The sequence below is a fragment of the Podarcis cretensis genome (assembly GCF_951804945.1).
Source record: "Podarcis cretensis genome assembly, chromosome: 8".
In the NCBI taxonomy this organism is placed as follows: domain Eukaryota; kingdom Metazoa; phylum Chordata; class Lepidosauria; order Squamata; family Lacertidae; genus Podarcis; species Podarcis cretensis.
In genome coordinates this window covers 72825784-72841497 of record NC_137177.1, presented here as the reverse complement: position 1 = coordinate 72841497, position 15714 = coordinate 72825784, and the positions used below count along the sequence as shown (strand labels likewise).

The 15714-nt window shown below is 43.2% G+C and overlaps 1 protein-coding gene across 3 annotated transcripts in view; it reads left to right on the top strand.

The window, feature by feature from the left end:
* The first annotated feature begins 8372 nt into the window (after nucleotides 1-8372).
* Nucleotides 8373-15714, top strand: part of PRKCZ (protein kinase C zeta) — a 97076-nt gene continuing 89734 nt past the window's right edge. The window contains exons 1-2 of one of the 3 annotated variants that reach the window (XM_079987012.1): nucleotides 8373-8621; nucleotides 11944-12150. In XM_079987012.1, the coding sequence (XP_079843138.1) occupies nucleotides 12080-12150 (71 nt within the window). In that variant the 5' untranslated portion in view covers nucleotides 8373-8621; nucleotides 11944-12079. Of the gene's footprint in view, nucleotides 8627-11943; nucleotides 12151-15714 lie in introns of all 3 variants that reach the window. The other 2 variants (XM_079987013.1, XM_079987014.1) reach the window with 2 other exon arrangements.

The following is a 15714-nucleotide window of genomic DNA, read 5'->3' as shown; positions in this document are numbered from 1 at the left end:
GCACCTCTAATTCCCCACAGCCGTCGCTGATGTTCATAACTCTGGAAATTTTGCTGATACTTATAACCTCTCTCTTTGACAAGTAACCAAAGAAAATTAGTTATCTTCTTAATGTAAGTGTTAAACATGGGGCTGGCCTATTTTAAGAGAGGCTAAATAATAATAATACTGGCATGCCATCCTCCAAGCTTACTTGCGCAGAGATTACCATGGAAATCAGCTGGGGGTTTTTTTCATACACCGTCGCTCTACAGTTTCAACGAATTCTGGTACAGCAAACAAGATCCTATCTTTTGAACTTTCTGTCTTGCTTAAACTCCGTTCTTTTTATTTATTTCTTTTGTATAATAAAACATTCTGTTTAATCTATCTTTCCCGTATTCAAAAGAACTTGTACATCAAGCATGTTGTTGTATAACAGCCATTGCACACAGAAAACACAAAATGAGAAAAGAATAAAGGGTTAAAAACAACTCTGTGGGATAAATTAATGCATAAATTAACAACATACTCCTATATTAGGCAGCTTTCTCTATTCTGTGCTCGGGGGAATCAGATGCGCTCGGGGGAAGCAGGTGACGGAAGGGAAAGGAAGTCTGATGTTTCCACACCTACAAGCTTTCCTCCACCGTTGGATCCCAGATGTTGTTACACCACAGTGTCCATTAGCCCTGACTATTAGCCATGCTGCCTAGTGGGAGTTGGCATCCCAACATCTTGTGGAGACCCACCTGCAAGCTGGGGGGAATCCTGTGTGGGAACAAGGCAGTTCCAGGGCTCGAGAGACCAGGCAAAAAGTGTGGTCTCTTTCCATGGTGCTGAATCCATTTTATATCCCTGAACAGAGCAAGGGAGTCCAAATTGCCACTTTTGATCACATGTGTTTGAGGCAATGAAGCCAATTCATGTTACATTGGGGGGGGCAGATTTCTCTCCCACCCAGTCCCAAGAGCTTGCAATGGGCTTACAAGTAGAACTCCATCTCCTTCCATCCTCCAGATGATCTCTGGGAGCTAAGTCATTGTGAGAAAATGCAGGTGAATTGTCCACATGCCAAGGAGGTTGTGCATTCTTTGATAGGACTAGCCAGGAGTGCCTTAAAGGGGTTCAGTTGCCATGGGGGCAGAGGAAGGCTGGGGAGCTGAGGTGGAGATGGTGGTTCGGGTGTTTGTATTAACTTTAGTTTTGTGAAAAGTTCTGCGAGAGAGAATAAAAGAGCAACATTTATTACAAAGCCAATTAGGAGTGACAGCACCGTGTTGAAGCAGAGTTGTCTGTTACCATGGGGTGTGGCAAGGGTGGGGGTAAGCACTGGAGTTGGGAGAGTTTTTAAGTGAAGACAGGAAAAGAAATAAATTGATGGGCAGGAAAGCATCATGAAATGATAGACGGGAAAAATCTTTTCTACCCTCCCTTGAAAATGTCTATTGACAAAAGGCGCCAGCTCTTTTCTTGCAAAGCACTCCAGGATCCGACTCCTTTTTGCTGTTTTAAAGCTGTCTGACTTTTCCTCATTATTGTCTATACCATTATTGGCTCTACCATCCTGGGATCCTCCACATGCTGTTGGATTCGAACTCCCGTCTCCCCTCATAATTTTCAGGACCCCACCAATACCCTGCATATCCAAAGGGATCCGGACACGAGGCTGAAGGGACACCAGATGGGGAGCTGGGTGCCACCTAACACCCATTCCACACTTGTAAGAAATCAATCTTCTAGGACAGCAGCACTTAAGCTTTGGAATTCCCTGCCTCTTCACATCAGGTAGGTGCCTTCACCGTCCCCTTTCTGCTGCCATGTTTCTTTAGAAAAGCCTATCCAGACATATGGAACACTGACATGCATTTTATACCTTTTCAACTACAGTTATTTTAAATTTTGTTAATGTTTTAGAAACCTGAGCCCTTATCAAGGAGTTTGGTGTTTTGTTTTTAGCTCTGCTAACCACCTAGAGGGTGTGTATATAAATCTTGTTGGATAACTAATAAATAAGTGAATAGCTATTGCAAAGTCCTGTCCCCAACACACAAAGGGCTTTAGCTCAGAGCTAGGGCACCTGCATTGCATGCAGAAGGTCTGAGGTTCGATCCTCAATGGCATCTCCAGCCGGAAAGACTCTCTGCCTGAAATCTCAGAATGCTGCTGCCAGCCTGTGTAGGCAACATTGCGCTAGATCAACCAATGGGTTGACTCAATGTCAGGCACTTTCCTATGTTCCTAATCCCTTACCCGAGATTCCCATTACAGCCAAGACTGCCAATGTTTCCTGTCATTCTCTTATCCAGGCTAAACATACCCAACTCCCTCAACAGTTCCTCATAAGGCTTGGTTTCCAGACCCTTGATTATCTTGGTCACCCTCCTCTGCACACATTCCAGCTCATCAATATTCTTCTTAAACGGTGGCACTTCTTAAACTGTGGCAAAGTCAAGAGGGTCAAATAACTCCATAATGCTTGGGAATTGTTTAAAAATACAATATTAGAAGCTCAACTTCAGTTTGTACCGCAAACCAGGGTAGGCACAATGAGGGCCAAGAGCACACAGGCATAAGTGGAAGAAGCTATTAGAGGCAAGGAAGCTTCCTTCAAAAAAACTGAAGTCTTCTGCAAATGAAGAGAGCAGTAAGGAACACAAACTCTGGCAAGCTGAAAGATTTGGGACCAATAAAAGAAAGCATTTTACCATGCAGAACATAGTGAAACTACTACCCAGTAGCATAATGGGAATTGTACAGCAGGAAGTTCAAAGATTACACATTTATAGTGTGCAGTGATTTTTGTATCTTAAATATTAGTTGCCATTCATGGGTTGTCTCCAACTAAGTTTTACTCAGAGCACATATCCATACCTATTTTTACTTGTATGCTGCCTTTCCACAGATCTATGCACAAGGCGGCTTACAGCATGAAAAAATATATTACCACAACATAAAAATAGTAATCATAAACAATAAATAAAACATTAAAAGTTATGCAAGCAACGGAACATAAATCACAGCAAGATCAACACCAGCCAGGCTCATGTATGCTGGTTTATCCTTAATTTACTCTCCTTCCTGGCATTCGGTCCCAGAGCTGATTGGAAGCAGGGATCCCATTGGTTCAAAGTTCAAAATGTGCCTGCCCCTCATCGCACAGCTCCGCAGACTCTTATGCCACAAATATTTTTGCCACATTCCTATCTTTAAAGCCTCAGTTAGATCACAAGCCGGCACACAGCCTGCGACGGAATAAGTGCTGGAATCACTCCACATCCCCCCCGCCCTTGTTTCTGTTTTCTTTTTAAACACTATACCTCAGGAAAATTGGATGAGCTTAACGGACTAGCAGACTATGCAGATCAAGAGACAAAAATAGAAATCAGGAATACAAAGGAAGAAGACTTAGACTGGCCTATTTAAATAAATGTAGGTCTCTTCATCTCTGCCTGGGGACATTGTCACAAAACAGCCTGAATCCAGCCTACGTATTACTTCATAGAGTCAAAGGTCAATGTGGGATATATGAGCATGTGTAAAACAGGTGTGGAGAGTATCTAGGCCAAATGTGGCTTTTCCAGTCTCTTTATTTTGATCTTCTGAACTGTCCCCAGACCACACACCCCTCACCATCCCTACTGAACAGAGGTAGGATTTGCAGGAGCGTCTCCAGCCCCATCATTCTGCCCGGACACTAAGCTCTAGCTCCGAAGGCCTTCCCTCACTGCGAGATGTGAGGTTACAGGGAACCAAGCAGAGGGCTTTCTCAGTGGTGGCGCCCGCCCTGTGGAATGCCCTCCCATCAGATGTCAAGGAAATAAGCAACTATCTGACTTTTAGAAGACATCTGAAGGCAGCCCTGTTTAGGGAAGTTTTTAATGTGTGGTGTTTTGTTCTGTTTTTAATCTGTTGGCAGCTGCCCAGAGCGGCTGGGGAAACCCAGCCAGATGGGCGTGATAATAATAATAATAATAATAATAATAATAATAATAATGTGCTCCACTCACTTTTGCCTCTGACCCTACCCTCCATTGACATGTGGCCCTTGGAAGGTTGCCCATAAGTTAATGCAGCCCTCAACCTGAAAAAGTTCCCTACTCCTGTTGTAAGTAAAGGTAAAGGGACCCCTGACCATTAGGTCCAGTCGTGGCCAACTCTGGGGTTGCGGCGCTCATCTCGCTTTATTGGCCAAGGGAGCCGGTGTACAGCTTCCGGGTCATGTGGCCAGCATGACTAAGCCTCTTCTGGCGAACCAGAGCAGCGCACGGAAACTCCTGTTGTATGATCATCATAACTATGGGTATGTGTGGTGGGATGGTAGGGAATTAGTAAGTCACCTTCTTCCTCTTCAAGGTATATCCTTGATATCTTTCAGACCAAGAATGGTATGGCAAGAATTCGTGAAGAGCTTTGGAAGGCTTTACTTGAAAATATGGATTAGTCAACACAGATCTTCTTCCTTTGTTGTGAGCAGAATAAATGGCAGAAGTTCACATGTGGTTTGCACACCTAACTTTCCTCCCCTCCACGTCAGTGGACTTACTATGCGGAACATAATGAAAATGAAGGACAGAGATCTGCCCTTGAAATCCACTGGTCTAGCTTGAATTGCATTGTCTGTTACTAGGTCTCAGCCTGAGAGGAGGTGAATCACAACAGCACTACAGCTGAACATATATGTGGTAACTTCTTTTTTTTAGAAGTAGGCCACCAAATGCATGTTTGGGTGAAAAGTGTGCCCCAGGGCACTGATGCATCGCTCCTCAAACAAGAAATGCAAACTAAGATGTTTATCCAACAAGCAAGGCATGCTCTGCCCCACCCTTTTAAAGGATCGGGGAGGCACAGCAAATGACTGGAGTCTTGGGACTAGATAAGCAAGCAGGCACTCTTTTTTGGGGGGGGGGCTGGGCTAGTGAGGTCCGTCCATGTCCTTGGTGATGTTGGCAGAGTTGGTAAATCAGCATCTGATTTACTCACAGTTGCCTCCTTTGGAGGAGGCTCTTCATGACTAGGAGAAGCCACAGCAGGAAAGATCTGATGAGGGGTGCCCGGTGTCACAGAAACAGAATATTTCTCTGTTAACTCACAGTCTCTTTCTAACTTCTGAAGAGTTCTTTCTCTTTAAACTGGACTTGGACTAGACAGACTTTTAGACAGAGGACAGTCCTCTGTAAAGCAGGAAACATTGGTCACCTTAGGGAATGAGCCAAGCTGATCCTTGAGTGCCCCTCTCATCCACCCTTGTAGGCCTACTGCAAATCATCCAGATCCACACTGGGATCCGTTTGTGAACGGCAGGTAATAAATTAAATTATTGGGATATTGCTTAGGTTTTTGTTGTTGTTGCTGTTGTACTTGGTTAAAATCTGCCCCTTGTTTTCAATCCTCTTTTTACCGACAATGGTTGTTGTTGTTGTTGTTTTACAATGGTGCACATTGGCTCCATGGCACTGTTCCACAGCAGAAGACATCCTCAGTGGGGCTATACAACTGGATCCACAACCCTGCCCCTATTAAGGCCGCGTTACATGGTGTTTGCTGGTGCAATTGCTAGGTTTCTCACAGTCTGTGAGCTCCTTAAAATGAAACAAGATACAAAGTGTTGCTATGCTTTCCCAGACGTATTTTTAGGACTCTCTTGCCCTCTGCTGGAAGAATTAAATATGCTGTGATGGAATGCGCTGTTGCATTTGGACTACAAAAAGCAACACCTCCCCTCCTTTTAATATATTTCATATACCACAGTCACTTGCAAACTTCTAAGGTGTCATCATAGAATTATTTTCTATTACAGCTATTCCTCTTGAAGTGGGAAACCTTATTTATAGAACACCCTTCTAGTTGATGGTGAGCGGGAGCAAAGTTTTGCTTTGGAGGGAGATGCTGAGTTGGGAGTTTATTTGTATGTAGGAAGAGAGAGGTGGAGTTGAGGTTGAAAGTGAACCAAACCTTTCTGTCATGCCAATGGGAATTCACTGTATTTTTCAGTGTATAAGACTATATTTCCCCCCCAATTTTTTTAAGTTTAAAATTGGGGGTTGTCTTATACACTGAATGTTTAAAATATTTATTTCTTAATTTTGGGCTCAAAAATAGAGGCTGTCTTATACATGGGGTCGTCTTATACACAGAAAAATATGGTATACAGTGAGAAGCAGTTAACCATGTTTTGCAAGTACAAGTGTGGGGAATTTTTGGTCCTCCGGATGTTGCTGAACTACAACTCCCATCATCCCTGGCCATTGGCTATGATTGCAGGGACTGGTGGAAGTTTTAGTTCAGCTACATCTGGAGGGCCAAAGGTTCCTCACACATGAAGTACAGCAAAACACCTCACAAAGGGTGAGTATTCATTTGTTTAAAACATTTGTTAGTCACCAAAAGATTCCAGGGCAGTGAACAAAAGTGTGAATAAATATTATTTCACACATGAACTTGTTTTGCTTTATCTTGCAGTGTTCCGCTTAATTGCAAATCCTATATCCTAAAAAGGCAATTTCACCTTCATATCTGCATTACAGACAGAAATTCAACAGGTACATTCATGAGGGGAGACAGCAGAGGAAAGCAATTGTTTTATTGTGCTATGGCTAAGTCTCCTGGAAGCATCTTTCCAGTCACTGTGGAAGCAAGACTAAATGGACCTTTGATCTAATTCAGCAAAGCTCTTTGTTTTTAGATGAAACATTTTCCTACCACTTAAATTTCCATAACAATTATTGCTTGTGAATATGGCCTATAGACACATACAGCCAACCCTGATTTGTGCTCTGCTCCGTTATGACCCATCTCACTCCCACCCCATTCCACCCTCTTCCTGCTCACAAAAAAGCACTTGCGTGCCTTAAAAGTGCACAAAATGGGAGCTGCCTGTACATTTATCCATAAACTTGAAGGCTGAAATCCTACACATATTTGCATGGGAATAAGTTCCACTGAGTTTATCTTTTAGTAGACAAGCGTAGGATTGCAGTGAAAAGACTGCACAGCTATCCTTTACTCATGTTCAGGTTTTCTGGTCTCTTCCTGTCTTTCTGTTTCCCCCCTTTTCTTTTCCTTTTTCCTCTTACTTTTTTAAACCTGTTAACTTTATTTTTTCCCCTTTTTTCTTGGTACTCTTAATTTTTATGGTGCTTTTTTCTATCCCAAGTTGTAGCAGGCAGTTATCTACTCATCCAGTTGGCATCCATCTGTCTTAGGAGACAATTGAAGATGATGCCTCTGGGGCATAGAGACCGCTAAGGGAGATACATGTTTTGTTGCAGCTGGGGCAGATGAAGGAGTCCTGCAGGTGTACCATGGGGTTTCTTCTTTCTGCACTCCTTCCAGCAGTCATTCCTCTTCTGGTAACTGCTGGGAATACACAACCTGTCTCCAGGCTCTGTGGTCATCTGCAAGAGATTCCCACTTAGAAGGGTTAATGTTGCCAGCCTTCATATCACATCTTTGTAACACAGAATTGGTCTGCCAATGGACCTGGTGCCAGATGCCAGCTCCAAAAGGAGCCCAAGCCCTCTGAAATCTTGCTACCGCGAGGCAGATAGTGGGGGCGGCACCCAACTTTTGTAACATCTTTTAAAATTCTGTGTAAGATTCTCCTCGCATTTTACCCTCACAAATATTGCCCATTGAGGTCGGTTGCGCTGCCCAGTCCCTTTTGTGGGCGACGGGGAGGATTTGAACCTGGATCTCAAGGCCAGCCTTAGCCAACCTGGTGCCCCCCCAGATGTTTTGGAATAGCGGGCACCAGGTTGGCGAGGCTACCCCCGGCACAAAAGACCATTGCCTCCTTCTTTCCCCCTTTCCAAAGCGTCCTCAACCCGTCATGCCCGCCTTGTTGCTAGGCAGATTAGCCGCTCGTCCCATTCCCTCCCTTCCCTATTGGCTGCAGGTGATTATCCATCCCACCTCTAATCCCTCTTTCTCCCCTCTATTGGCTCTCGAAAGCCTCCCTTCGCCCCTCCCCGCCTTTTCCCCCTCTGACACCTCCCCCCCTCCATCCCAGCCAGGTAACGCCCAATGCCCGTTCGCCATTGGTCCGTCTCCCCCTCAGGGGTGGGGCCAGGGGAAACCGGCTCCAGGTGAGAGGCCGCCCTCTTGTTTACTATAGGCCGGCGGCAGGTAGAGAGGCTCGGGCGGGGGAAGCGAGCTGATTGGCTGCCGCTGTATATGCGTGCGCGGAGGGGAGACTGAGGAGGGTTGAGGAATAAATCCCTCGAGGGTTGGCCTCCGCCATGTTGGGAGGAGGAGTGTCGGCGGCGCGCTGCTGCTGAGGTGGGAGGGAAAGGTTGCGGGAGCGCGCCCGCCAAGTGACCGACCGAGCAGCCTACCTTCAGCCAAGGCGCGCTCGAGGCGGCGGGCCGGGTGTTACCTCAGGAAGAGGCGGGCGAAGGACTCTGAGCTTCCCCCACCCACATCCCGACTCTCCCCCTTCTCCTCCCTCCTTTCGCTTCGGAAGTTGGAGCAAACTTCCAACGGGTGGGGAAAGCCCGAGATCTGAGGGAAGAGGAAGAGGAAGGATTCAGGACGACCCCCCCTCTAAAAAGTTTTGGTTTTGGGGTTGTTTGTGTGGAAAGAGCCTGTCCCCAAAGCGGGACTGAGGGAGGGGAAAGGAAAGGGAAAGGTGAGTCTCTTCTGTGGAGTTTTTGAGGGGTGGGTGGGAATTTATTCGGGTGAGGGGAGGAAAATGACTCTTTTTTGTGGTAGAGAAGACAGCGCTCGCCTGCCCCCCCCCTCCTGCAAACACAAGTCGGTATGGGGCGGGCGGGCAGGAAGAGTAAGATTCACATGAATTGGAGTATAAATTGCAATTGTTTTCTAGGCTTGCAAGCAGCCTTGTGCAGGTAGCGTGCCTTTATTATGTTTAAAAGTTGCCTTTTTACAGAGAAGAAATATGATTATCCCTTTACTTATCTACAAAAAAGGCAACTTTATGATTATTCCTTTACTTTTCTATAAAAGTAGATGAATTGCTGTTATTGTTAGGTGCTTACAAACACATGGGTGTGTTGTGTCCTTTTGCAAATAGTCGTTACCTGTTGTGATGGGGAGGAAGGATTTTTATGTCTGAGGAAACTCAGTATTGTACACACATTACACTTAGGAGTTTAAGGTGGTTGGGGAGCAAGGTAACAGTACTGTATGAGACAGAGCAGGGGGTGTTTTTATTTTTGTTTCCTCTGTTACCATGAGGATAGGTCCCTGATCTGAGGAATTTACAATCTATACCTAGAAGCAGGTGAGATCTTTTAAATGGAAGAGGGCAGAAAGATGAGTTGAGAATGTATTTTTTGTTAGATGGGTGCCCAACCCCAGTTACTTGAAGGAGATCTGAAGCAGTGTAACATTAAGAGAAAGGTTTGAGAGAGGGTGAGCTGGTTCTGTATCACTTTTTATTATCATTATATAGTGCCAAGCATGTACATGACATTTTAGGAATAATGACAGATGTGGCTTACAGTCCAGAAAATGAAGGTGGGGCAAGCAAGGGGGACAAATATGCAGTTATTTTTGTTTCACCTGCTTGGGCTTAGTCACAGTAAGGTCTTGAAACGGAGTTGTGAGGAGGAAGTGGGTAAGTTTTTCTGGAGGTATGTGTGGGGTAATCTGGGTGACATTGCTAGTGGCAGGTAGTGAAGAGTTTGTGCTGGAGGGTTCAGCTTAGTATTGGAGGTAATGTGGATCAAATGCAGGTGTAATGTTGGGGGAGTGACTCCACAGAAAATTGGAAGGTTGCAATCTTATACAGTGGTACCTTGGGTTACAAACACTTCGGGTTACAGACTCCACTAACCTGGAAGTAGTACCTCAGGTTAAGAACTTCAGGATGAGAACAGAAATCGTACGCTGGCGGCAGCGGGAGGCCCCATTAGCTAAACTGGTACCTCAGGTTAAGAACAGTTTCAGGTTAAGAACGGACCTCGGAACAAATTAAGTTCATAACCAGAGGTACCACTGTACACCCGTAACTAGGAGTAGGATCCAATGAACACACACAGGATTGCACTGCTAGGAAAGTCCAGAAATTGCATAGCATTGTTTGTTTGTTCTTTGTTTTTTGAGGGGCAGGGTGGTGGAATTCCCTGAAAAACTGGTCTCCTTACCTAGCCTATGAAGGGAAAATGAGTTAAGGCTAATCCAATCTGAAAAGTACCCTTGGGTGTGTTTGTGCATGTGCTAAAGAGGCTAGTATATCTATTGAGGTGGGGAGTTTTGCTCAGGAGACATTTGTTCAGGACAGGCTATTCTAAGGGTGTCTTTTTCTTTTTGGAAGGGTGCGCATATCTGCTGAAGGAGTAGCCACAGGCAACTAAATGTGTAGGTCAGCAGTGTTACCAGATTGAGGGGGGTATAGGATTCTAGTGGAATGCACTGTTCTGTGGTTTTAATGTTGTCTTCGGCGGTTCGAATCCCTGCGGCGGGGTGCGCTCCCGCTGCTCGGTCCCAGCGCCTGCCAACCTAGCAGTTCGAAAGCACCTCCGGGTGCAAGTAGATAAATAGGGACCGCTTACCAGCGGGAAGGTAAACGGCGTTTCCGTGTGCGGCTCTGGCTCGCCAGAGCAGCGATGTCACGCTGGCCACGTGACCCGGAAGTGTCTCCGGACAGCGCTGGCCCCTGGCCTCTTAAGTGAGATGGGCGCACAACCCCAGAGTCTGTCAAGACTGGCCCGTACGGGCAGGGGTACCTTTACCTTTACCTTTACTTGCAAGTAATTGGCTACTAGGTTATGTTGACAGCTCATAGCCTCAAGGCATATTTTGTGAATTAGAGGGGTTTCTTGAAATCTACATATTTGAGAGTTGTGAGGATTTTTTAAATAAAGTATCTTGGTTTTAACTTTCCTATCTAAATGTAAGTTCTTAAAAAAACAATGTAGTGTTTTATGGCTTTGGTAAAGCTGTCGACTAAAACCTATGTAAAAATCTTTCACACTTTCCCCTAAATGTACTTTAGTGTGAGGAAAAAAGTATCTGCAAGTTCTTTCCTGAGTGGGGAAATGTATGACTGTCCAGAGTGCTTACAAATATCTGAGGGGGGACAATTGCATAACATTGCATTCTTTTATCTAAAATGTGGATTCACATGCTTTGCATGAATACCTTGACATGCCTTACACATTCTATTTCAAAGCTTACAAAAGGAAGACTTTCAAAGCAAAAATTGCAATGCAGTTGTGTATAGCAGAGAGCCTGATCTTTAGGGAATTGCGTAAGCTTTCATACTTACCTAGAATGCCATTTTGTACTTTCATGGCTTCCCCGCCTATTTTTTGAGTGTATGCTTTGTAGAAAATGCTGTAAGCAGGAATAAAACTTGCTGAGCAGTCCTATCTTATTCCCACTCTTGAATCCCTAGACTGGACTTTTCTCCCTGCTTTGGATATTGTGATTTGGCTATATCCAAACTCCTAAAGTTCCTTTTTCAAACATAGTGAAGCAAATAGTTTTGTGATAGTTCCGCCAGTGTTTTTTGCAAATCCAGAAGATAAAGATCACAGACCATATCCCCAACCCCAGTGATTTTGTAGGAAGGTTAGCAAGAGTGCTTGGAAGAGAAGGTGTCAGGAATGGAGCTAGCAAATTTATTTGCAAAAGGGTTATCCTTCCGTTTGCTAAGCAGTGATGGCTGACATCACTGGCTGGAATCTTTCTTAATTTTCTATTGTTTCAGCTTTGTTCCCAAATAGAAAAAAGTAATTAGTCTTATTTTAAATGAGCATAGTCTTACATTTCAGAATTTTAAAATATATTTGCTAGGTATTTAAAACAGCTTTCATGGAACTTTAGCAATTTTATAGAAATAAAGTATCAGGATACTAGAAGAAAACATGAACCTGAATTCCTCCATTGATTTGTTGGACTTACTTGGTGTCTGTTTAGTTTAGCACAACATATATTCTGTTTTCCAATCAGTTGTTTGCTTTTTTGTGTATTTATATCTTTTTTGTTTGCCTGCAGCCTAATTACCTTGGAAGAAGAAGCATGGAAACTTTGCCTGCTCATTTATTACAATACCCCATTTCTCCTGAACGATTTGGAAGACAAGTCTGTAAACTCAGAACCTATCTTTAACTTTGATTGCTGCATTAGTACCATGCCTAGCAGAATGGGATCAAAAATGAATATGAAGAGAGATTTCATTAGAGTAAAAACACATTATAATGGGTAAGCGATATCAAATGGTTTTTTGCCCTTCATTTCGCTTATTGATTATCAGGTTCTTTGCAACTTTTGTTTTGTCTATATTGGGTTGTATCCAGTTAAGTCCTACTCAGAGCAAACCTGCTGAAATTAATTACCATAGCTTTGTTTAAGTAGGTGTTCTCTGACTTGGACTAGCCATTTTTTTTTTACTTATAATGAATGAAATTTACGTATGTTTTTATCAATTTCTGTAGTCTGTTGCATTGGCATTGTAAGATTTGGGAGGAAATGCTAATGCTGTTTGCATGGTGGCTTGGTGCAAAACTCTTCTGAACAAAGCGATGGGTCTTTCATTTAAGGCTGATAATACAACAATTCAGTACCAGAACAGGTATAGTGTTTCATATTTTGGTTTGTAGGTGGTGGAGTGTCAAAAGATTTTCAGCAATCAAGGTTCAGATGCCCATGCTTGGATAAGTTAAATTTTTAAGAACCAAGCAATGTATTCTAAGAGCATTTGTTGTAGGAATTTTATTTATACTTCATAATAACTACAGCAATGTTATCAGCAAAGGTCAGTCACCCTTCTATATTTTTGAACAAAAACATTTTCAGTGTTGGGCATAAATATACTCATTTAAGTTTTTGTACCAGTAGCAGCAACCCAACAGTAGCTCTGCCTTGTGGTGGAAAGGAGTTAATAAGACCTCCCCCACCCTCATGTTGCTGCTACAGTCAAGTTATCAGCAACTCCATTTCAATTTTAAAAAACCAAAGACACCGTATAACAGTGCATTACACATTCTAAACCACTGTTCCCCCCTGTGTTATGGGTTTGTTTGCATTAGCACTTTATTCAGTTTAATATGCTCGGGGGGTGTGTGTTTGTGTTTTGCATGAAATGAAGCATGTTGGAAAGACATGAATTCATGTCTTTGCTTCTAACTTTTGGGCAGACAGGTTACTGGCCACTCACAGTGGACTAAATACTAAAATAGTGAAGTTTTCAGTTGTTTTCTCTAGGCAACAATCACTTCTTTCCAAGGAAAGATTTTAGAAAGGGCTTCAGAATTAATCAGGAAGTCTGTCATCTGAATCCAGAAAAAAATTCTAAAGTCACACATGCACCAGAGAAGATCAAAAAGCACTTTCAAAATGCACCAGGAAGTCTCTTCTCCAATGTTTGGAGGAGGGCCTTCCTGGTTCATTTTGGGGCAATCTTTCTTTTCCCTGATGTTAATGTGTATTTCTCTGTAGCACTTGTCAGTCATAATACTCACACTGTCTTGTCAGACTACTCACACTGAAAGGTGGTAGGACACTAATTACTCAGAAAAAATAGTGCTTGCATATTTTGCAATATATCTGTTTCCCTACAAGGCACAACTATATTTTCCATTGTTGGGGCTCCCTTCTTGCCCTCGACCCAATACAGCAGTACCCACTATACTCCTTATTGGTGGGCCTGTACATAGGAAATCGCAGTAAACTAGTGTACACTAAGAGTTGAGCTGCTGGGTATAAACATGTTTTAGGATCTATAGCATTGCATGTGTTTCACAAGCAGCTTATGCTAACCCAGTTGAATGTTTTGACTTTGGCTTTGAACAATTCTCTCCCACCTCAGAGTTATATCAGAAACTGGTTTTCAGACTCCCTTGTGTGATGCTGAGCAGAGGCAGTGGCTGCTTTTTTGTGAAAAGCCCATTGAAATGCTCTTGGAACTAGTTTCTCACTTCCTTGGACCCTGGCTGTGGCACACTCTTGTGCTTTTCTAAAGAACCTAGCAACTAGTACCTTGTATCTCCACTCACAATTCAACCATTGGATTTAAGATTTAGCCCCATTAGCTTTAATAGCATTGCCAGTCACAACCAAAACAGTTGTTCTGGCAGAACTCTCTGTGACTTTGATGTAATGGTGCTGCAGAGTAATGCCATGTTGCACTTTGCCCTCTGGTAGCCAGTGGTTATACCATTTTATATGCAGTTACGAATATATCATAGGAAATCTTATACAAATGCTGACTTCAAAAGAACTTGAGCAGTAGTGTGAGGTGGGAGATATCCAAAAACTGATTCCCACCACCACCACTGCTTTATATTTTCATTGGAAAATTTCCCTGTGATAAGTTCATTGGTAAGGATGAATGGATGCAAATTACAAATAACAGTATTAGGCAAGCTTCACAGTGTCACAAGTTTTGTTTTCTAAAAACAAGTAAAATAAACATGCTAAATCAGGTCACTCTAAGGCATTAAAACATTTTCTGATGCAAATTATTTTTTGCTTATGGAAATGTTTCAGTTCAAAATTTTCTGGAAAACCCACATCCCTGCATTTGGCCCTCTTGTTTGTCCCTTGTATGACAGACAGCTCTAGATATGTGATAGAAATAAAACAGCATGTTTAAAACTCAGTATACATTCTGGACAGTGCTGGATTTGTTTGGGTTGATCATTTAGGACTATAATCCTATGCACATGTCACTAACTTGGGAGTAAGTCCCACTGAACTTGGTGAAACATACTTCTGAATAGGATTGTACTTTAAGACTTGCATGTGAAAATTTCATTAGGAACAGCCTGTTCATTGGCTTAAACCAGAGTGATTAAGGTTAAATGAATTGTCAATCAGGCTCTTGGTTGTGCAGTGCAATAAGGTTTTAGTGGGTTGTTGACAAATGCAGCCTGTACAGCGTTTTGGGGACATTCTTCATGGCATATTTTAGCTATAATTTCAAGTAGCACTCAAGTTTCACTATGTGAGGAATGACATAGGGTTGTATCCAGCTAAGATTTACTTAGAGTGCTTCTATTAGAATTAACCTAATTTGGTTAATTTTCATCTCCATTAGATCTAACATTGGATGTAACCTTTAATTTTCATTGTTTAAAATAGTGATGTGTTTCTGTGTTAACTCTGAACAACTTTTAAGTTTATCCTCTGTAAAATGGGGACATTATAAAGCATCAAATAGCAAGATTTTATGCCTTGTTTGTGGTAAAGGTAAAGGACCCCTGGACAGTTAAGTCCGGTCGAATTCAACTTTAGGGTGCAGCACTCATCTCTGCTTTCAGGCCAAGGGAGCCAGCATTTGTCCTCACACAGCTTTCGGGGTCATGTGGCCAGCATGACTAAACCGCTTCTGGCGCAATGGAACACTGCGACGGAAGCCAGAGTGCACGGAAACGCCATTTACCTTCCTGCCACAGTAGTACCTATTTATCTACTTGCACTGGTATGTTTTCGAACTGCTAGGTTGGCAGGAGCTGGGACAGAGCAACAAAAGCTCAACCCATCGTGTGGATTCAAACTGCCAACCTTGCAATCGGCAAGCCCAAGATGCTTGATGGTTTTAGACCATAGCGCCACCCGCATCCCTCTATAGTTTGTTGTTACCCTCACTGGAAAGGGTAAAGCTAACATTGCAATGTAGGGATCCCTATTTACTCAGCTTGGGTTTATTGATCATTCATGAAGGTTTGTATAAGTATTGCTTTATGAAATCATGGTATAAAATGTAGCATGGCAGAGTGCAAGTGTGTGTGTTTGTGTGGTGGATTCTTATTTCTGTGTGATCAG